Here is a 24,111-nt window from a genome sequence, read left to right as displayed (position 1 = left end):
AGCGGAGAGGCCATCGACAAGAGCATGGGCAGCTGAACTAGACAAATGCATGATTGCGGAAAAAGATGTATACAAATCTAGAGGATGTCCCAAGAAGTGGGATAAGAAATAGGGCGGGTAGAATGGGCATCGTGGAGATTTGTGTACACCCCCGACTGTAGAAAAGGAACTGTCAAAGGAAAAGCATCTTTTCATCTGAACTGTTTAACTGTTTAACCATTGGCTATTTCAATATGTACACTTGTGCTGCTATGATCCTTGACTGGGACCATCAGGGTTGTGATGAGGTTGGCCATGTATATTCCTCTAGGACTCTGCATATCGGAGAGTTGGTCCTGGAGAGCGGCCAATTGGGACCTCAGGAGACGGATGGGGTGCATCACTTAATGGAACCACGACCAGCGAGGAGTAACCAGGGGAGAGCCCTGCGAGCCTTGCAGACTGAGTGGTGGCTGACTTCTACAGGGAATTGAGAGGAAACGGTAGAACGCAGGGGGGACTGTTGGACCTGTGGAGAGGACGACAATGAGAAAACCGAGGGGCAAGCAAGGGGGTGTGCCCCTGGAACATGAAGAGGAAGCGGTGGATCATAGGAAGATGGAGGCATTGGAGTCACAACCTGAGGGGATGATACAACAGCAAGTGGAGGTGATACTGAAGGCCATTACAGACACTATAGACGCCCTCCAGCAGGACATAGCACAGGTGTCATTGGGGCTGGGCCTACACCGGGCGCACCATAAAAAACTAGCGGGCCGGGTAAAACAGACTGAGGCCACTTTGGGAGTTCTGGATCCAGCACACAAGGCCCTGGAGACACGGATGGGAGAGGTGCATCATCGCGTACAGACTCTGGAGAAGAGAGCTGAAGATGCTGAAGGGTGGAATAGAAGGAATAATGTGCGGGTGGTTTGCCTACCGGAAGGAGTGGAAGGGGACAACATGGTGAACTATTTGGAGACCTGGTTGAGGATGGAAGTGGCCCCGTAGGGTTTGTCCCCCTTCTTTACCTTGGAGAGAGCGCATAGGGTACCCACACGTCCTTTGAACCCCGGGAGGCCACCCATGGCCAGTGGTGGCACGCTTGCTCCACTACAAAGATAGAGATCTACTTCTGAATAGGGAACACTATGTGGGCCCCTTCAGGGTGACTAATAGTAGTGTGACACTGTTCCCAGACTAGACTTTCGAAGTGAAATGACAGCGGGCCTCATTCTTGGAAGTTAAGAATGCACTCTGTGCGGAAGGATTGCAATACTCACTGATGTTCTCGGTGCATCTGAGGGTGGCCATGGACGGTAAAACTTCTTTTTTCAATACTCCTGAGGAAGCGTGGGACTGGCTGGAATCCTACAGATCAGGACAGGGAGAAGCTGGCCGTGGCGCAGAGGCTGGCGGGGGGCACTGCACCCTCCCCGGCCACAGCGCTCTGGAAGAAGGCGGCTCGGTTCTAGGAAGCCAACGATATCTCAGAGGGAGAAGGAAAGGATGGCAGCACTTCAAGCAGTGACGGAGATATCTCAGGAGCAGGGATCGGAATCGAAGGGGGCAACTGACACTGAGAAGGGATCGGCAGGGACGGCATCAGAGGAATCGGATGCGGCGAGTGTCACCATGCCTAATGTCACACCGGGGACTGCTGATGAGATCGCTGATGCATAGTACAGTAAGACTTTTTCAAGTACTGGAGGGTGCTTTTGCTTACTGACAATTCTGTTTCGCATCATGGGGGGTGGTGAGATGGGGTTGGGGGTATGGGTGGGGAGCTGGGGGAGGACACTGGGGTGGGGCTTCCTTAAACAGGGCTGCTACGGCGGGATCTGTGGCCTTAGTGGGAGTGGGGTATGGCGCAAGATGGTTGGGCTCTTCTGAATCTGAGTTACTAGGCCATTAGACACCTCCCCCTTCTTTTTTGTATTTAGCGATCCCTGGTAGCTACTGGGGAGGCAACTTAGTTGTGAGTTTGGATGGGTGCTGATTTGTTGGGACCTGTTCTGAGATCGGGTTGTTGGGGAATGTTAAGTATGGTGTTTGGGGATGTAGGGGCCACCGGTCTGTCCATGAAAAATATAAAGAGGTTCCGAGAGGTAGAAGACCATTATGGGGACATTGCTCGAATTTAAATGCCTAACGTGGAATGTGAGAGGGATGCATACAATGGGAAAGCGCCACAGGGTACATGCTTATTTGGTGCTCAGGGGGGTGCATTTGCCTTTCTGATATTGGTTAGAGCAGGGGTACCTTTCCAGATGACCCGCCAATTTGTTGACCCAGAAGGGAGATTTGTAGTGGTGGGGGGTGACTGAAAGGCTTTGATTTAACATTGTGCAGCATATATGCCCCTATTGTCGATCAGATGACTTTCTTTACTCACCTGTCGGGAATACTGGCACCGTACCCAACTGGTCCTTTGATATTGGGAGGGGATTTTAACTCGATAACTGACTTAACTATGGATAGGTCGAATACGCCGCTGCCGGAAGCACCTGTACACAGAATATCCAAAGCTAGAAGGGAATGGCAGGAATGGTGGGGGCTTCTAGACACATGGTGATTGCAGCATCTAGAGGACCATGACTATTCCTTCTTCTCTACATTGCACAAACTACATGTGCGCTTGGATGCCATATTGTGCACACCGGACATGCATGCAAAGGTACTCAATAGTGAATATTTGGCAAGAACTATATTGGATTATAATCCATTATTGCTAATGAGTGGCTGGGTTCGGGAGAGACCTGCAATACCAATGTGGTGCCTATGACCGGAGGCGTTGGAGGACACTGTCTTCCATGAGGACATAGAAACGGGAATTGAGCAGTATTTTGCTGACAATGATGGGACCGCGTCTAATGTAGCAACCGAGTGGAATGCCTCTAAGGTGGTGATGAGGGGAATGTGCATTGCCAAAATGGTGGGGGTGCAGAGGACATTGCTGCGTGATGTTGAATCTGCAGAATACAGCTTGCGAGGAGCAGAGAGAGAGCGGCCCAGAAGCACAGGAAGGAGTGTCAGGAGCCAGGGAGGAGGTGGCGACCCAGATAGAGAGATTACGTTGTTATGACTACAGGGCTTACCTAGCACGGAGGCATGCGGAACGAGACAAGGCAAGTACACTGTGGCTTGGCTGGCTAACCCGGAGCCCCGGGGCACACCTCTCCTGATTTTCAACTCATCGTCGGGCACTCCGCTTCACACTTAGACTCAAACTAACGGTTTGTTTTTGGAGTATTATGATGACTTATATAGAAGCCGATTGAGAGGTACTGATGATACCCTAGAGGGAATGTTTGCTGCTATAACGTTGCCACAGCTGGAGGAGGAGCAGGCGGATCTACTGGGGCAGGACATTACACTAGGGGAAATACGCGGCGCGTAATAAAACACCGGGCACAGATGGCCTACCTATTGAGTTTTACTCTAATTATATTGATTTACTAGCTCCAAGATTGTTGACGGTTTATAAAGAGGCACGAGCGGGGGGAAGCTCCCAACTTCTATGAGAGAAGCTATTGTTATCCCACTTCCGAAACCGGGAAGGGACCCCTTAGACAAATTGGCAAATCACCCGCTATCTATGCTGACGTCTGATTATAAGATATTGAGCACAATTTTGGCAACGCTGCTCCTCCCCCACATGGTACACCTGGTGCATACAACGCCTTCTACGCATATTGGATGCAGATTACGGGGATACCCCCAATGCGGCGGTACTATCGGTGGACATAGAAAAGGCATTTGATAGCCTAGAGTAGCCCTACCTGTACCGAGTTATGCACGCATTTGGCCTTGGGGAGGCATTTGTGAGATGGACAGGGTTGCTGTACAGCTCTGCGACAGCAAGGGTGTGGACGGGGATGTTGATATCCTCCCCCTGCTCCATAGGTCGGGGAACACGACAAGGATGTCCACTGTCACCGATGTTGTTTGTGTTGGCCATTAAACCATTGGCTGTACATGCTAGAATAGGGCGGCACTACCAGGGACTGGCACTGCGGGGCCACAAACAGCATATATCCCTATACGCGGATGATCTCTTTATTTTCCTGGCCAATACAGGTGAAGCATTGGAGGGGCCACGAACCTGCTGCAGGTGTTTGGAGGGATCTCGGGTCTGGGGGTTAACTGGGGGAAGACATGCCTCTTCCCCGTGCTTCCATCAGCGGCGGGCCCTGCGCAAGTAGCGGGTATTCGGTGGGAACCGAATTGCTTGTCCTATCTGGGGGCTAATATATACCATGTGCCTGCTGACTTACTGGAAGGGAATGCGGGAAGGGCCTTACGTGGACTGCAAGGAAACCTGGCTTTTTGGAGTGCCCTGCCCCTATCAGTAGCTGGCAGGGTGGCACTCCTGAAGATGGTGGCGCTCCCCCGCCTGCTATATTATTTTAGGACATTGCCAATTTGGATTCCGGGGGCAACCTTTAGGCATCTTCGATCCATGGTTACCGTTTTTTTATGGGGAAACGGCAGAAGAAGGGTGACTTTGCCTACAATGATGAGGCCAAGAGCAGATGGGGGCCTTGGGGTGCCAGATTTTTAACTCTATTACTTGGCGGCACAGCTACAGTGGCTCACTCTGGCGGTGGCTCGAGAGTTTTAGGGCTCAGATGGACCTGAGGGCCGGTGGCTTCCTCGTCACATGCTATCATTTACAATATCACAGCAACGCTTGCGCCTGGGATCGCTTACTGCTGAGGAGTGGATGCTGAGACAGTGCTGGAACAGGTACCAGCGTAGAGCCGGAATTAATCGTCCGTATGCACCGGATATCTCCTTGGGCATGTGTGCTGCACTTCCGCATGGTGGGGATTGGTTGGCACTGGCGGAATGGGAGACCTTAGGGGTCCAGGTGATGGGTGATTTGTACAAAGAGGGGGTGTTGCTACCTTTCCAGACGCTGCGAGACAGGTATGACCTGCCGCGAGGGGATTATTTGCTACATGCAGCCCTGGTCTCGGCGATACAGTGTCATTGGAAGGAAGGGCTTTTAGAACCAAGGACCTCTATGGTATGCCAATATGTAGTGATGGTGGCGGGGACGTTTAAGGAGATCACCTGTATATATATAGGTGACTGGTTGCAGAAGGCCTGCAACCACTGCAAGACTTACCAAGAAAGTGGGAGGTGGATCTCAGGAAGGGCATACCGGACAAAATGTGGGCACAATTGATTCGGAGGGCCTAGAAGAGTACTAGGAATGCCAGATTTCAATTAATACACTTCTTTAATTTACATAGGGCTTATTTAACCCCGGCCAAGATTAATCGGTATTTTCAGACAGATACCGCTCAGTGCCCAAGCTGTCAAATAAAGGGGGCAGAGTTGCATCACAGTTAAGAACATATTGGGAAGAGGTGGTCGAGCTCCTTTGTGGAATTACGGAGTGCAACATGGAAACCGATATGGGCACCTGTATATTGCACTGGTTTCCGCATACCCCCGGAACGAAAATCACAAGTAAGTTTCTGGACCTGGGTCTACTGCTAGCTAAGAGAGAGATCACGGCCCAATGGAAATCAAGGTGAGGGCCTAGTCTAGGGAAGTGGAAATCGGAGTTACTCAAGTGGGCTAGGAGCGAGAGCACAGTTAGATTGCAACAAGCGGTACATGCTAATAATGAGAAGACGATGGAAGCAGCGAGGGCATGGGAGGCCCTAGTAATAGCATTACAGATACCTGACACTGACTCGGAGGTGGGCTCCATCTGGAAGGCACCAGTGGGTCCCTCTTGATTGTACAGAGAATAGTCAAGGACCTAATACTCCAGCCCTGAGGTGAATGACTGGAGCACTAGGAGATGCACAGGGAGCAGTCGGTATTGTCCCCCAACTATACTGTAAGGAGGCATGAAGGAACCGTTATTAATATTGAAATGTGCAATTAGGGACCTGGACACATCGGACGCCGAGGAAGGGGGAGGGGGTTTCATTGCAATGGCTTATTGTTATTTATACGGATTGCATTATCTTAATAGACATTAAGTAGCTCTCAACCTGTTCCTAATAACGTATGCGTGAGCACATCGAGAAGTTTGCAATGAAGGAGCTAATAATATATCAATAATGTAAAGAAATGCTGGTCTCTTACAAGAGAGGGTGGGGGCACCAGGACTGTTATTATGGTGTGCGGAATAGACGTAAATCATTGATGTATGATTGCCATGCGTTGTTTTTAAAATAATAAAAGCAGATTTTAAAAAAAAGAAAAAAAAGCTTTATTTCTCCTCGTTTTTGCCCATTGTGCAGCACACATAGAAACAGCAAAACGCCATGCGTTTACTTGCAGAAAGGTATCCCTTTCTGCACATAAGCAGAAAAGTATCCCTTACTGCACATAAACAATCATTTTAAAAATGACGAGTTGTAATTTATGTGCGTGTTGCACAAAGCAGCACACATTGAAGTTACAAATCACCCAGTGGCTTAGCTAGGCCATAAGCCGCCCCTGGTGGCCACTGCATCTGCCGCCCGCAGCAGCCTAATCCACAATCGGGGCTTGTTGGCCCTCCATGGGGCTGCGACGGCCGCAGGTAAGAGATGTGGTGGGGGGATGCCGATTCTTACGGCACCAGGTAAGAGCGGGGGAGGGGGTCAGCCGCCGCACCCAAAGCTCGTGCCGCCTGCGGCGGTCCGCCACCACCAACCCCCTAGCTACGCCACTAAAATCGTAGTTTAAGATTGTTTATGTGCAGGTAGTGACACCTTCCTTCACCAAATTATTCCCACCAAAGCAGGCACCGTCGCACTATGGTGCAAGGGTGCATGCGTTGGTGATAGGCTACTGAAATTAGTGCCAGCGCAGGGGGAAATTCAGGACTGCACTGTATTGTTGTAAATACGGTGCAGCCCTTGGTTCCAGAAGTGGTGGATTGTGGCGTTAAGCCAAGAAGGCTAATTCTGAGCTCCGTCACTTCTTTGTAAATATGCCCCTTGGTTCTGTACTATCACATCATCCATCTATTGCCCAAATTCTGAAATAAAAAGCTTTTCTAATGTTCATTTGTGATTATAATCATTGTGAGACATTTGTTTGACAACAGGACTGCAACTGATGAGTATTCTATATAGATAATTAATTAAAAAAAATAATATGCAGACTAAACAACAGACTGAATTGCTTTACGTAGCTTATAAATAGGGATTACCAAATTTGACATTACTAATTTCATGGGTTTAAAGAGGATGGACGGCTGAAGAGGAATCAAGGTGATTCAAGCATAGTACTTGCTTCCAACAGAATAAGTACAAATAGGTTACTCAAAATCCCGCATTTAATGTTTCTGTGAAAAACGTTGCATGTCAAAATAGTGTAAGGAAAATAGTGCATTTGAAAGAATTGAGGAGGTAGGATACAGATATCGACATTGTCACAGGAAAACTAGTACATTATCTTCTCCTAGAATGCCCTTTGGAAAGCCTGTATTTTAACCTATAAGAACTATAGACTGTGGGCATTGTTTACAAACTCTATTTACAAGTCACTTTGTTCATATTTACATGTATTTCTACATACTATGTTTCAATGAGCTGTCTGAGTCAGCTGTTTTAGGTGTAAACTAATAACACACAACCGTCACAACTTACTAATCTATTTTACAAACTATCTTCAGTGGCGGCTGGTGATATTTTAAAGTGGTGTTAGGTGTAAACTAATAACACACAACCGTCACAACTTACTAATCTATTTTACAAACTATCTTCAGTGGCGGCTGGTGATATTTTAAAGTGGTGAGCCATAAAAGTTTGGGATGAGTGCCCTATGGTGAGCGAGAGTAGGGAGGAAGCCTGACCTTCATAAGGGGGGGGGTGGGGTTCTGGAGTTTTAACACCCAGAAAAGTTTGAAATAGAAGTGGGCAAATGGAGCATTTAGGAACAAATATGAGAAAGCAGGAAGTGTCAGTGCCACTGAAGTAGACCTCTAATTCATATGTGATTAATGGGCTTTCCCACCCAGGCCATTTTCCTGAACTAGTCTCTCCCTATTTCTTCTAAAGTATGTTTCCTGGCAATCCCGACTACTAAAGCTTGTTTGTGCTTCCTGCCACTGAGACTAGCGTTGGGATTGAAACAAACTCATATGAACTGGAAAGGCTCAAAAACAGTTGTTTGTCTTGGCAAAAGGATTTGAGTAAGTGGACATTATATGAACGGTATACTGGAATAGAAGGCCCTCCTATGCATGTTGATATGTAGGTATTTGCTCAGATGATTACCTACAAATGAAGCAGGATGAATTTGATTATCCCAGTAGAATTTTAATGCTAGTAGAAAGAATATGACCAGAGACCTGGGAAGTAGATCTGGCCAAACTTCAAAAACAGTTTGAAACTAAGAACCCAGTTGCGAGTGCCGGGGTCAGATTCTGGGCGAGACACCTAATCTTTCCGTGTCTAAAAAATAAAATACGTAATGAAACTGGTTCTCATGTTCTGCACTCTAATACTCTTGGGCCAAGTTTGTGCGTTAACAGTGTGAAGTTTACAAACTTTTTCTTCATCCTATCCTTTGTGCTGCAGGCCCTCAGTTCTGTGAGCATAGTTGCAGTTCTGTGTGTAAGCTTTCGTGAATATACTTGTCACTTTCCCCCAGTACCACAGCGGCACAAACAGCTTTGGAAAATGCGTGGATGAGAATAAGGGAATACATTAGGATAAAGTGTCATTAAATATAATGGTGATGTGCGAAATAAATAAATAAACTACTCCTTAAAGAACACTGCAGGCGCCCTGGTAGGACCAACACATGGTTGACATAAGCATTTCTCTGCCAAATACTACTAAACAAAGAGCAAACCAAGTAATTGGATTCATAGTCAAGTCCCAAAAGTAAACATTAACACTGTGTGTTTAGCTATTGCAAGTAGTTATTTATTTCCCAGGAGATTTTCTCAAAGAAAATAAAAAAGGACAGTTATTTGTTGTGCACAGAACTGAAAATGCAGTGCAAGAGTAAGGCCAGGGTGGGAGAAAAGATAGCAAAAAATACATAGGAACAGTTTAATCAAGTCAACTCATCCAAAGAGAAACAAAATCCTGTTAACTCATACAGAGAGAAACAAAATGTAGTCAACTTATACAGAGAGAAACAAAATCCAGTCAACTCATACAGAGAGAAACAAAATCTTGTTCACCTTGGCAGAGACGAGAAAGTCCAAAGCAAGAACATCTGTGTATAGGTGCCATGAAACCAGTGCCTTGAGAAGTTGGGCCATGTGTGTTAGGCAGTGGCTTGAGAAACCAACTAAAAACAAATCTTGATATCCCAATGGAGAGCTGCTGTCTAGCTGTGAGGAGAAAGGTCACATGACGGGAGCCACATACACAAAGGACCGTCTTGGAATCCAAGCCACTTCCACAAGGAGTGAGGGAGAAGGGGCTGGTAAAGGCACAGATCTCTCTACTGCTTGCTTCAGAGTTATGAACACTTCAACAAGTGACCCGCTCAATATTTGAAAATATCTTCAGCCCCAGGCAGGTGTCTGTGGGAATCCATATGTATAAATGCAATGCAGGGGCACAATCTAGAGCCTATAGGGCAAGTTGGCGGTAGAATGGCTGAGAATTCAGTGCGTTTGTTTCTTGACTTTTGTTACACCGAGGGTGGAACTTTCAGACTTGAGTAAGAAGATGCATATATATATACGTGAAGGTTAATTCTTAGTAAACTCATAGATGCATACTCATCTCCCTCCAAAACAATACACCAATCGAGGCAAACATAAACTCATATAGTGACAATGCAATTCAGTGCAGTGTGAATAGCTACGGAGGGGGTAAGGCAATCTTTTATTAAGAAGCAGTTCCCACAACGATTTCAGTCTAACACCTCAGGAACACGTTGCAAAAACCCAGTCACTCTTAAACAGTGAACGCAACCTCTACCTCTCCCTCACTAACAGTGTTCATGAAAAAAATAAAATAAAACTTACCTGCCACCTCAATGCTCTACTCCTCTGCTGGTGCACAGTTTCCAAGACTCCCGACCCCTAGGCCAAGCCAGACACTGCTCTCATGCTGTTAATACTATTACACAGCATTAGAGAAGCGCTGACATTGATCTGAGCAACCTGGTTTAATGCTCAGTCAGGCCCTGGAAGCTTGTGCCTCTTCTCCACCCGGCTGTGCAGCACAGCTCGGGTGGAGAAATCTAAGTGCGTATGTCAGTTTAGCTGTCCTAAGACGGCCGGCCAAACCAACATGCGCACTTACAGTGCCAACAACTCCTCCTTCCTGCTGCTGTTCATCAGGATGGACCCGCCCCTCCTTAAACTGTCAGTGATGAAAAATAAATTGATAACATGGTTTTACTTTTCATGTTTGCACTGCTGAAAGAGCAGTGGGACAACGCTCCTCTGCCTTAACAGAGGGGCTGCCGCTGGCTATCTCACTAGGATTCATCCTTGAGCCCTGCAGCATACACACACCTAAGCAACTGATGATTGATGATATTTCAAACATGTGAGACGCAGTTTATATACAGATATCTGCATCAGGTAATTAAGCAATGGAGCTATCACACTCAGGTCCTCATTATGAGCAGCCTATTAAGATCCCTTTTAATTCCCTGCCATGGAATTACCTATTCTGGGCATCCCAGTAATTCCTAGGCAGAGAAACAACGGACATAAGGAAGCTAACATCTCCTTGTGAAAAAAATTAAACTTGTAATTTGGATAGGCCTGTTAACTCCTTCTACCAGAACCATCAAAATTTTAGGACCACGGGTAATAAGGAAGTAAGATTCAAGTTCATGAGCTGAAGATTATGCAGACTGGCAGGTAGCTGCTGCATTAATAGCAAAACACAAAAGTCTGCGGGTCTAGTGAAAAGCGCAAACAGTAAAAAATACAGAAAAGACAGTAACCGGGAAGTCCTATTTAAGAGGACGGAATCTCATCACCCACCGGAGTGGCATGCTTCATTATCCTGGATCTGCACTTTGCTACAAACCTAGTGCAGCCAAGGAGCTACAACTCCTTCACTGTGATGGAGGAGCTCGCGGAGGTTTTATTGCGGTCACAAAGCTAGATCTCCTAAGATCAATGGAGCGTGACAAAGTGTAAGTGAATATATATTATGCAGTGTATGATGTGATTTAAAACTGGCTACCAGGAGAATTTTTTATTTTTATTTGGTATCTCTTGGTGTCAAAGTTTAAAAACAGTGCAAGCGCGGTCTTATAAAATTTGAGAGTGCACTGGTCAAACTGGAGGGTCTAAATGTTTCAGCCAATCATGATCAAAATGAGATTGTGACCTTCCTCATGACCTAGATAATGTTACTATTGCAAAAAATAAAGTGTGAGTGAACGAGAATAAGACAAAAAGGAAATGATACAACCTACAATCACCTGTGTAATAATTTTTAGTAGCCACTACAGGGATGTTGTTGATACCTGCAGAAAAAGAGAGATAAGGATGATCGTGTAACATGATCAAAATTAAAGTGCTATGCAAATGTACTGTCTGTACTTGAAAGAACATCCGCAATAAATGAGTCGTTCTATACATTTTTAATTTATATGCCGCAATTAGAAATAAACAATCTCCTTACCCGTAGGAATACGGATGGACTTCTCACTACTCCTGGCAACAACTTAGGGCGTGAGGCAACGCTCTGTAAACAAAGGGGGAGAAAGAGACAAGAACTATAGTCAGTGGACCAGTGTCCGAACCCACCACTAGTACTTAAATCATTTATCATTCATCCATCTCGGTTTATTAAGGACCCAAACATTTGGCACAGTAAGTGATGGATGATAATTTCCAAGATGGCATAGTCAAAGATGGCATAGTCAACTACTAGTATAGTGAATGCAGTGCTCCAAAGACACAATAATAATAATAGGGCTTCATATGTCGGTAAATGCTGCCTTAAAGGCAACGTGATACAAACAATATCTATCTTGAACAGATTTATCAGAAACTCCAATAGAGAGAATGGAGTCAGAAACCAAAGGGCTTGTAGGGGCAGTTAGTTCAACTGTCTGGGGTGCTATGCTCCTATTGGGTGCAACGTTTTAAAATAACACATGACAAAAAAGAAACTTGGGTGTCACGCAATGGACCCCCTCAACATGCCGCTTCACTCACCTATTCGTCGCAACCGCGGTCTAACATCCGGGTGTTCCGAGTGGTAGAAGACGGTGGCGAGCGCGGTTTATATCTTGTGAGTAATTAAGACAACACCGGACACCTGAGTGTAGCCCTCGCGTTGCACATTAATCGCGTCAGGGATTCCTAGGCAACAACTATCTAAACTCCACAACACCCTGTGTTTGATGGGAATCATAGTTTCACGAGCCCTCTATAGGTGTCAGCGATCGCTCAGCAACATACGTCCGTTGCGTGCTCTGTCACCACTATGGTGAAATGTAAATACAGAATGCCGCTAAGCTTCGCGGTAATTGTAGTGCCGAGAGTACTTGCTCGCGTATTATTGGGCAAAGTCATTTAAAAAGAATGGTTTGTGTAGTAAGTGCTTTAACAACAAAATGTTTGGCCAAGTCAATGCAGCCTGATATCGGTGGAAAGAGCATGTGCAGTGGTATGGCAAGATAAATCTGCAACTATGATAGAATTGCGATACACATTCCAACAGTAGAATGGAAGAAAAAGGTGGTGAAATCTATTACTATAAAAATCAATTATTTTCCAAAAACAATACAATAGCCCAAATATGTACCCTAAGCACCAAGAATGTAGGGGTGTGTTACTCAGCTGGGGAAACTTGATCTGTTGAGTTCCACCTGACCAGATAAGGGTTATGAGCTCACAATAGCAGATGGTGCGATGTTGTGAAGGGTGTTCCCTTATATATGATGTTGCTAATATCAGAAATATGACTGAGAGAGTAAGAGCTTCCTTGGTAACTGGACAGATTGTTTGTGATGTACTCCCCAATTGAGGCTTACAACGAAGTCCAAGGAATTTCATTGTTGAGACTCTCCGAATCGCTATGGAGTTTTAAAACCCATTGTTGTTCCTTTCTGAACAAGAATTTGGAAATGTCAGCAACATGTGGAGGTAGGTTATCAAATAAATCACCTTATCACTGTTGCAGATAGTGTGTTTTAACTGCCTCCAAGGTCTGTTGGTACTAATATCTATCTCAGTGGTATGTCTAGTCTGCGGACAGACCACGCATGTACCACAAGGAAAGTGTCCTTGGACAGCTGGCAAGTTCCAGAGCGTTTCTTGTCTCAGAGGTACCTCACCTCTTGCTCTCGTGTGCGCCAAGCTGTTGCGCAAGCTTGCACCCCTTTTAAAAGAAAAAAGAGGGGAGGTATTTTGTCTGTTCCCACATTCAAAATGCGTCAGTGATTGCACACAATCTTTTGAATCTTATTGGACAGCGTACTGAATGTATTGACACAGGTAAGCCTGGTTAGTGGTGGTTTGGGACCTGTAGGTTATGTTATGTTATGTTAACAGTTTTCTAGAGCGCACAGCTGCCCCAGCAAATGGGCGTCCCGGTGCTATCAGATCTACACACACAACGATCCAGAGAGGTTAAACCACCGCGACCCTGTCCATAGCCTATGCAGAAGAGAAAAGAAAGGTTTTAATAGCCTTTCGAAAGACGAGCAGGACCTCCAAGCCCCGTATATGTAACGGCAGAGAATTCCAAAGCTTGGCAGCTAAAAGACAGAAAGACCGCCCTCCAGCCCGGCAGCGTTTGAACCATGGGACAGACGCCATGTACTGTCCCAGAGAGAGCAGCTGTCGCTGAGGGACATATGGACTTAACAGGTCACATAAGAGAGATGGACTGCTCAGTTTTAAGATCTTGAAAGATAAACAAAGAGCTTTAAACTGGATACGTTTGTCAATCGGAAGCCAGTGTAGCCCTTGAATTATAGCTCTAACCGAGCAGTGGCGGGGAAGACCTATCAGAGCTCTGGCTGCAGAGTTTTGAACTCGTAGTAGTCGCCGAATTTCCGGTTTATTGGCCCCTAAAAGCAGAGAGCTGGCATAGTCTAGGCGCGACAGTATCGTAGACTGCACAATAAGCTGTCGGACCGCAGGATCAAAGAATTTTAGTAGGGGTTTGAGACCCCTTAGCAGTCCTATACAGGTAGCAGCAACTCTCTTCGTATGAGTCTGGAAGCTGAGCTTGGAATCCATCCAGACCCCAAGGTTCTTTACCTCTGACTTAGGCAAGCACGTGGGACCGAGGGGTGCTGGCCACCAATGTTCATTCCAGTGGGCCGCATTCTTCCCTACCAGCAAAACCTCTATTTTGCTCGCGTTAAGTTGCAGGCAATTATCCGTCATCCATTGAGCCACTGCTGTCAACCCGTCTCTAAATCTGGTAGCTGCCATTGATGGCCCTTCAGCTAAGGTGATAACAAGCTGGGTATCATCCGCGTAGGACACCATCTTAAAGTCCCATCTCTTGGTGACCAGAGGTAGAACGTACAGGTTAAACAGTGATGGGCCTTGTGGGACCCCCTGTCCGATAGTATGGGATTGAGAGAGAAACGGATGGGCCAACACACGGAAGGATCTTTCTGTCAAGAATGACCGGAACCATTCTAAAGCCGTACCAGTGACCCCTGCTGCCTCCAGACGATGAAGAAGGATGCCATGTGACACCGTGTCAAAGGCAGCGCTGAGAACTAGCAGAATCAGCGCTGCACTTTGGCCGGCGTCCAGAACAGACCGAAGGTGTTCAGTGGTGGCAAGCAGGGCCGTTTCCAAGCTGTGGCCAGGCTTGAAGCCGTTCTGTGACAGATCCAGAACGTTATAAGAGCTCAGGAATTGGGATAATGAGTTGTTAACATGAGCTTCAGCAATCTTGGCCACCCACGGAAGAAGTGAGATTGGTCTAAAATTCTCGGGTTTTGAGGGGTCTAGTGTGGCCTTCTTAATAATAGGAGACACCCAGGCCTCTTTCCAGGCAACCGGCACCATAGCCATGGAGAAAGACAGGTTTAGTATTTGACATAACGGCTGGTGAAAAGACGGAAGTGATTCATTAAATTGGGGCGGTCTCATGGGGTCAGAAGGGGAGCCGGATTTGATTTTCCTGGCCAGTCTAGTGAATTCCTTCTTGTACATCGCTGGAATAGCTGAAAGCGTGGGGCTAGACTCATCCCTAGCAGGTAACACAAAGGAATCTGAGTCCACAAGTGGGAAGGCTTGATAGATCCTTTGCACTTTCTCAACGAAAAAGGTTGCAAGCTCCTCACAATGTTGTGCGGATGTAACACTAGGTAGGGCCTCTTTCCTACTCTTAAGCTCTTTAAAAATGTTAAATATACATTTTGTTGGATTAGAGCTTGATTTTATTTCCTTCACATAAAACGCCACCCGTGCAGCGCAAATCGCTCTATGATAGAGCTTAATTTTGGACAAAAAAGTTACTTTATCTCCCTCAGTGTAGTCCCTTCTCCAAGCGCGTTCCGCTTTCTTGCAGGCTTTCCTGAGGACTCTTAAGGACTCATCATTCCAAGGACTCGAGTTGGAGGTGCGCCCCTTGGTCCATTTTGCGGGAATAAAGGTATCTAACCCCTTTAATATCCAGTCGCAAAACGCTGTGTAGGCCTCCTCAGGGTTTGTCATCTCTCCCAAGGGATGGGTCATAAGGAAGGCATGGAAATCTTGAATTTTGCCATGGGCGTCTAAAGACCAGATTGTCAGTATCTAGTGTAATGGGATCTGAAATAGGAAGCCTTATTTCTTTCAGAAAATGGTTGGTCCATCGTATGGGCTTAGGCGTAGCTATGCTACAGGCTGGGATGTTGGAGAAAACCGGATCCAATATGTGTCCGGCCGTGTGTGTAGCATCACGCACTAGCTGGTCCAGCTGCAGCGCACCCAGGTCTGCTAACAGACTACAGATAGCACTATCCTGAACCTGGTCAAAGTGAAGGTTAAGGTCGCCCAAGATCGTAAAATTGGCAGACCCCACTACCAAATCACTTGCCGTATCTAAGAGTGTCCCTATAAACTTAGTAGCCGGTCTTGGGGGGTGGTAAATATACAGTCCCGAAAAGGTGAAATGCGGACTTATGTTTAACCTAAAACGGGCACATTCACAATCCCTGATATTCTCCTTAGTGAAAAAACAAGGATACTGGGATTTAAAGATAATCGCAATGCCCCCACCTCTAGCATCTCTATTTATCGTACTAATAGAGTAGCCCGCGGGAGGGGTAAGATTGGGGATAGCTGTCATGTCATCCCTAAGCCAGGTTTCACATACAAATAAGATATCAGGGGACTCCTCGGAAATGAGATCATGAATTTCCATATGGTGCTTGACAAGTGATCTGACATTTAGTTGGTATATTTTAAGCTGGACTGAATGTGATCTATCCGCTACTACTCGAACAAGCCCAGGGGTGGGTGTACTAAAGTTACAGCTAGGGCACTTCAGGTTTGTTTCCCCCATATGAGAAGTGTGTATTCTACATTTGCCAATCCCTGGATTCAATGTTAAAAGAGTCTCACGTCTATAGCGGAGAGTCTCGCTCAAATTTTGCCCAGCGGTTTTGGCGAAAGGCGACGTCCAGGCGCGGACGGGCGCAGACGGGCTTGCCTTTGGCGTGCCATCGGCGCGCCCGCTGCGCTCGCCCTCTGCGCCCGCCCGCTGCGTGGACAAATAATAATAGACATTTAAAGGGGCGGAAAGGGGGTGGGATTGTCGCAACAACTAGTTCGCAACCCAGTACTCCTCTCAAAATGGCGGCTTACCCCTGACTCAGTCCCGCTACAGCGCCTACTTGGCTGCGAGGGCTCAAGGGTGAGGAAATAGTAAGTGGCAAAAGTGGAGAGTGCAAGTTTAAAAAACAATCTTATTAAAATAGTAGCAGTCTCTATCTTTCCCGGCTGAGCCTCAGGAGAGTGTGCAAGTTCTAATTAAGTGCGCAACATTTCCAGCGCGAATTTATGCCAGAGGGGGCGGGATTGTCGCAACAACTAGTCCGCAACCCAGTACTCCTCCCAAAATGGCGGCTTACCCCTGACTCAGTCCCGCTACAGCGCCTACTCGGCTGCGAGGGCTCAAGGGTGAGGAAATAGTAAGTGGCAAAAGCGGAGAGTGCAAGTTTAAAAAACAATCTTGTTAAAATAGTAGCAGTCTCTATCTTTCCCGGCTGAGCCTCAGGAAAGAGTGCAAGTTCTAATTAAGCGTGCGAGATTTCCAGCGCGAATTTATGCCAGAGGAGGCGGGATTGTCGCAACAACTAGTCCGCAACCCAGTACTCCTCCCAAAATGGCGGCTTACCCCTGACTCAGTCCCGCTACAGCGCCTACTCGGCTGCGAGGGCTCAAGGGTGAGGGAATAGTAAGTGGCAAAAGCGGAGAGTGCAAGTTTAAAAAACAAACTTATTAAAATAGTGGCAGTCTCTATCTTTCCCGGCTGAGCCTCAGGAAAGTGTGCAAGTTCTAATTAAGCGCGCGAGATTTCCAGCGCAAATTTATGCCAGAGGGGGCGGGATTGTCGCAACAACTAGTCCGCAACCCAGTACTCCTCCCAAAATGGGGGCTTACCCCTGACTCAGTCCCGCTACAGCGCCTACTCGGCTGCGAGGGCTCAAGGGTGAGGGAATAGTAAGTGGCAAAAGCGGAGAGTGCAAGTTTAAAAAACAATCTTATTAAAATTGTAGCAGTCTCTATCTTTCCCAGCTGAGCCTCACGAAAGTGTGCAAGTTCTAATTCTAACAATGCTTCATGATTGTTGTTTGAAGCTCTTTTGTAGGACTGGCGTATCAGTTTTTTAGGATACTTCCTCTCCTGGTGGTTCTGAGACAACGCATTTGCATGTCGTTCATAGTCTTCTTTGGTAGAACACTTCCTTCTAATGCGAAGGAATTGTCCAAATGGCAACCCTTGGAGAAGGAATTTGGGATGAAAACTATCGAGTGTCAAAAGCGAATTCCTCGCCATGGGTTTGGTGTACAGTTCACTTTCCAGACCCCTTGCTGAATGAAATATGCAAGGGTCCAAAAATGGCAGGCTCTCTCTGCTGAATTCCACTGTAAAGCTGAGAAAATTGTTCTGCGTGTTCAACCATGTGTGGAATTCGTTTATAGTCGCAGCGTCTCCTCTCCAAATGACGAAAATATCATCTATATAGCGTTTCCACTTGATGATTTGTTTGCAGAACGGGTTGTTCTCAGTGAGTACGTGTTGTTGCTCAAACAGGTGTACATACATATTAGTCAGGCTGGGGGCGAAAACACTCCCCATCGAAGTGCCCGATGTTTGGAGATAGATTTTATCTTCGAATCTAAAGAACTTTTTCGTCATCACCAGCCTGGCACATTCCATAATGAAAGAAACTGGTTTACTAGGGCTAGATGTAGGTAAATAGAATTTACAGATTCTAAAATACCAAATTTTACCGATTCTGTATTTTAGTATCAGTAAAAACTTTGTAGCAAATATTTCGGTAAAAATTACTGAATCGTTAAGATTCGGTATTTACCGAATCGGTATTTACCGATTCAGTAATTGCCATTCAATGTCAATTACCGAATCGGTAATTACCGATTCGGTAAACTAGGGAAAGAGTCAAGGGTGGCAGGGTGGCATTTTAACACCCTGTTGCACCCCTGAATAGTGCTTGTGTGCACATGTGGCACACATACATGCCCTAAGGGCATGTATGTCTGCCACATGGCACTGGTGTAAATGCACAGATTTGCATTTACAGAGGTATTCGTTATTTACCACCAACTAATAGTTGGTGGTAAATAACTAATCCTTTAAGCACAGAAGCACTCTTCAAAGTGCTTCCTACATGTCATTTACCGATTCGGTAAATGCCGAATCGGTAAATGATGATTCGGTAAATACTGAATCGGTAAATACCGATTCGTTATTTACCAAATCCTCCCCTACATCACAATTGGCTCAATACCGGTCGGTGAACCTGAAATTGACTGAATTTCGGGTTTACCGACCGATAACGGGTCGCCTACAACTGGCCCTAAGTTTCTATAGGTCTCTGGTCCAGGAGTGATCTCACAGCATCTAGAATTTCATCCTGAGGGATACATGTGTATAAGGATTTGACGTCAAAACTGACGAGGAAATCCGTTTTTGAAATCAATCTTATGGAGCAACTGTAAAACATCTTTCGTGTCTTTCAGGTACGTGGGCATTTCTTTGACTAAAGGTCTAAGAAATTAATCCACAAAAGTTGATAGAGGTTACAGAAGCAATCCCAGTCCCAAGATGATCGGTCTCCCCGGTGGCGGCCGCTGAGGCTTATGCACCTTTGGTAAGGCATAGAAATATGACGTACCAGGGTGTGCAGTTATGAGAAAGCTGGCTTCATGGGCTGACAACCAGCCCTCAGTACTTGCTTCTTCTGCAATGTCGCCTATTTCCTACATGAGTCTTCCTGTAGGATCTGTTTGCAGAAGGCGATAAGATCACTCATTTGTAAGTTGTCTGAGACATTCTGCACTGGAGTCAGAGGTGTTCATAATGACGATCGCGCTGCCTTTATCGGCTGGTTTGATTGTGAGAGAGGTGTCATTGGTAAAAAATGACAAAACACTTGACCTATTATTATTATTGCGGCCTTGGAGCACTGCAGTCACTATACTAGTAGTTGACTATGCCATCTTTGACTATGCCATCTTGGAAACTAGCATCCATCACTTGCTATGCCAACTGTTTGGGTCCTCAATAAACCGAGATGGATGAATGATAAATGATTTTAGTACTAGTGGTGGGTCTGGACACTGGTCTACTGACTATAGTTCTTGTCCCTTTCTCTCCCCTTATTTACAGAGCATTTCCTCATACCCTGAGTTGTTACCAGGAGTGGTGAGAAGTCCACCGGTATTCCTACGGGTAAGGAGATTGTTTATTTCTAATACCAGCATAAAAATTAATAAGGTATAGAACAACTCATTTATTGAGGATGCTCTTTCAAGTACAGACAGTACATTTGCATAGCACTTTAATTTTGATCATGTTACACGATCATCCTTATCTCTCTTTTTCTGCAGGTATCAACAACATCCCTGTAGTGGCTACTAAAAATTATTACACAGGTGATTGTAGGTTGTATCATTTCCTTTTTGTCTTATTCTCGTTCACTCACACTTTATTTTTTGCAATAGTAACATTATCTAGGTCATGAGGAAGGTCACAATCTCATTTTGATCATGATTGGCTGAAACATTTAGACCCTCCAGTTTGACCAGTGCACTCTCAAATTTTATAAGACCGCGCTTGCACTGTTTTTAAACTTTGACACCAAGAGATACCAAATAAAAATAAAAAATTCTCCTGGTAGCCAGTTTTAAATCACATCATACACTGCATAATATATATTCACTTACACTTTGTCACGCTCCATTGATCTTAGGAGATCTAGCTATGTGACCGCAATAAAACCTCCGCGAGCTCCTCCATCACAGTGAAGGAGTTGTAGCTCCTTGGCTGCACTAGGTTTGTAGCAAAGTGCAGATCCAGGATAATGAAGCATGCCACTCCGGTGGGTGATGGGATTCCGTCCTCTTAAATAGGACTTCCTGGTTATTGTCTTTTCTGTATTTTGTACTGTTTGCGCTTTTCACTAGACCCACGGACGTTTGAGTTTTCCTATGTATTTATTGGGGATTTTGTCCATCCAGGTCTATAAAATTCTTCCCTTAGACCCTCCTCTCACTTTGTTTCATATAAGCTGCTGCATTAAAACAAGGGGAGGGTGGAATTCACGGAATTTCACTCGACGGGATTACGCAGAGTTACAATAAAATTCTGTGAGTTCCGCCAATGGGTGGAAATAGGCCCATCATGCCGCTCGCTATGTGATCAGTACAAAGGGGACCTCACGGTATGCAAGAACGCACAGCCATTTGAGTTGATTTTTCTGCTGCTCATGTAGAAAATCTACTCAAGAAGTAGCTCTCTTACCACGACCGCTCGCAACCACCTGCATTAGAAAATCATAGGAAGTCCTCCTGGTGATCGAAAATCGTGCTATGGGATGTCAGCTCTCACTTGCACTATCCAGTAGAGTATCGCATGAGTAAAAATTTCACCATGTGGCAAATAGCAGAATTTGCCCAGAACTCCGCGTTACAGCGGAGTTGCCAAACTCTGCCAGTTCTGCGATTGGAACAAAACGTTGCACCTGGGCCTAATTAAGACGCTGAGCTACCTCTATGGGATCAAAGCAGGTGCCCTACAGACAGCACAATGACCTCAGCAGCACTCAACCAACATTGCACATGCACAAGCATTCACACACACACATACCCATTCCAACTAGGACAAGTGCATTTACTCATGTGATTCTATTTGCACTTGACACATTCCTCATAACCTGTGAACATATGACATAGACATTACTCACGGCTAGCTAAAGCAGCTGCATTATCTCCTTGAGATTTCTTATTGTTATTTATCCTGTGATAGGATGACTAAACAAACTGTAGGCTCTGGTGTTATCACAGGGACAGCAGTCAGGAACAGGCAGATATCCCTTCTCTCTCTGCTGCAAGTACATTCACCTCTTGAGCTGCACTGTGGACAGATTGAGCCCTATAGAGAGATGATGGCGGAAAAATTTAGTAAGGCGAGGACAGTCTTTTGAGGGTTCCTGTACTAAAGGCATGAAAATGTGTGAAGAGGAACCGATTGGTGAAAGGAAGATCTGCCCCTCTCAGAGCTGAGCTATAAAAGGATGTGCATTTGCACCTCTGCGTCTGACAATGTGTGACAGATCAACAAGAAGACAGAACTGTGACTAAATTATTCAAAGAGAATATGGAGTGAAGAGGCTTGAGCCTCGGTATCTGAAACCACCACTGTCAGATCGACTCAGACAGCCAGAGAAGAACCCTGTCCTGGTCAGAAGAGAGGAGAATGGCTGGACCAATGGCAGCTCTCCTCATCTTGCCGCTGATGCTACACACAGCCACAGGTAAAAGAAGGGAAGCATCACTGCTTCTTCATACGGACTGTGGGGAAAGGTAGGGCTTAAAAGAAATGCGTGTTCCTGAATATGGGGACATATTCCTGTCAATTGAATGTTCTCATGACCTGAGTTACTACCATTGTGAGTTTGGCTTCAGCTGTGGGGAGATGTTATTAACAGGGAATCATTTATTTAAGAAGTTGTGTATCTTTGTTTCTGGGTGAAACCTAAATTACGCCAGCCTAATTCATGTAATTTTGACAATTTCATGTTATACTTCTTACAAGAAATCCCCCAAATTACACCATGACGGCAGTTACATATTGATTCCTCCAGGTGCAGCAGAAGATTTAGCATATAGCATGGGTACAACCAGAAATCAAGTGACTGTTGTTGGAGTCAGTTCTTCTTTGTGTGCTATGTTTTTAGTGCAAAATGTATCCTCATGGTGAGGACACATTTCGAGCTAAAATGCAGCTCCGATGGATATTCAATTCGCGTAATTACAAGCAATTTTCCTGGAATTTTACTTGAGTGGATTAAGTGAATTTTGCACACTCCTAGCTTTGGGTAGAACTTGGTCAGAGGTTGTAGTCACATTCAGATCTCTAGGAGTATGTTGGTTGTATGGCACCTTCAGTGGTGAGGGCACACTTTGTTAGGCTGCTTTGACCAGTGACTCATTGCCTGGTCCATAGAGTGGACAACTTTCTGTTATCACTTTGGATGGCCCTTTGCGCATGGGGACACTTTGCCCGTGTGGAAACACTTTGCACACTGGAGGCATGAGTAGACATTTGTTTAGGAGCAAGGGGCTATGAATAAGGGAGCATATTTTTGGGGTTTGGTTCCATAATCTCATTTATCTAAATCGGGCTCTTTGATGTAATTCAGCTGAATATTTGGCGTATTGAGTGTGATGACCTTGTCACTCTGTCTTTGAGTTATATTCTCTTTAGTGCCATTTGAGTAAAATTTAACAGCTCTAATTGCCAGCTTTTGAGATGTAAGTTTACACACTAAAAATGTCTTTCATATAAATGTACTAACATAGTATTAGACCTTTAAATGCAAATGTTAACTGTATACATCATGGATACTGCTCAGTAGCCATATACTGCATAAGGACCCACAGGAATGGTCTCAAAATCTATTTCTGTCTTTTACCCATTAAATAAGAATATTTTCTTGTAAGTGCCAGAAACAAATAGCTTGCCAGGACCCCTAACACATGGAGCAGTTCACTGGTCTGGGCAGGCATCACTGTTAGTAGTGGTCCAAGGGAGTACATTTTAGCCATGGACCGAGGAACATTGACATCTAATCTTGGGTTTAGCAGGTTACCTAAATATGCTGGAAATAAACACTGAATTATAAACCTAGGCAAGGTCTACTACACATTGACGTTTCTCCGAAAAGGGGGGATCCTGGACCTAACAAACCAGGAGACATGATTTTTAATCCTGGTCTTTCCATTAGATGAAATTGTATGCTCCTGCCCAATCACCTTTAGAATGTATTCCTCAATTTCCATATTTTGCCAGGATTGGGATATTTTACATCCATTCTAAAAGAAGTGAGTAAAAAAGAAATGTCACTATATATCACCTTAGAGTAGGCAGCCTCCAGTTTCATGGTCTATGAGCCAAAATGCAATATGATGTTAAAGTTATAGTGTTTGTAGCAAGCAGTACTGCGTGACCGTCTCGGATCTTGAACTTTTGTAAGCCATTTGATCTTGGGCAAATACTAATCTGACGAAACGTCAGGGCTTTGAAACAGTCTCCATAGTTTTCATTCACACTCTCAGGGCCCTGTAACTGCAGATGCCACATTCCGCATCAGCATCTCTAAAGGTGAACATGTTCCTGAAGCTGCATTGTGCCGGGCTCCACCTGTGGGCAGCCCCCCCTCCCTCCAGTAATGCAGTCACCAATAGGTACCTCTTTAGCAGCTGAAAGGCTGATAGTGGGACATTCAACCAGGTCTCTCAAGGTGTGTTGTCTGGCAGCTCAGATCCTTGTGGCGAGCTTTTCTCTTCCTTGCCCAGCTAGCCGCAAAAAAGTGCGACATTTACACCCTGTAGCAGCTTAGGGAGGGGAGCAGGACTGACCATGCAAAAGTGGGGGTAAGCCTGCAGAAAAAGTGACACTTGGCCATCCAATTATGCATAAACTGCCTTTGTTTACAACTCCTTTATTTAAGAGTCTGATTTGAT

General features: G+C 45.5%; 1 protein-coding gene across 2 annotated transcripts in view; it reads left to right on the top strand.

The window, feature by feature from the left end:
• The first annotated feature begins 21,701 nt into the window (after nucleotides 1–21,701).
• Nucleotides 21,702–24,111, top strand: part of LOC144791993 (prosaposin-like) — a 128,295-nt gene continuing 125,885 nt past the window's right edge. For both annotated transcript variants that reach the window (XM_078666862.1, XM_078666861.1), the window contains exon 1: nucleotides 21,702–21,899. In XM_078666862.1, the coding sequence (XP_078522988.1) occupies nucleotides 21,842–21,899 (58 nt within the window). In that variant the 5' untranslated portion in view covers nucleotides 21,702–21,841. The remainder of the gene's footprint in view (nucleotides 21,900–24,111) is intronic.

Source organism: Lissotriton helveticus, chromosome 11 (genome assembly GCF_964261635.1).
Source record: "Lissotriton helveticus chromosome 11, aLisHel1.1, whole genome shotgun sequence".
In the NCBI taxonomy this organism is placed as follows: Eukaryota; Metazoa; Chordata; class Amphibia; order Caudata; family Salamandridae; genus Lissotriton; species Lissotriton helveticus.
The sequence above is the reverse complement of the archived record's forward strand: the minus strand, read 5'-3'. Positions and strand labels throughout refer to the sequence as shown.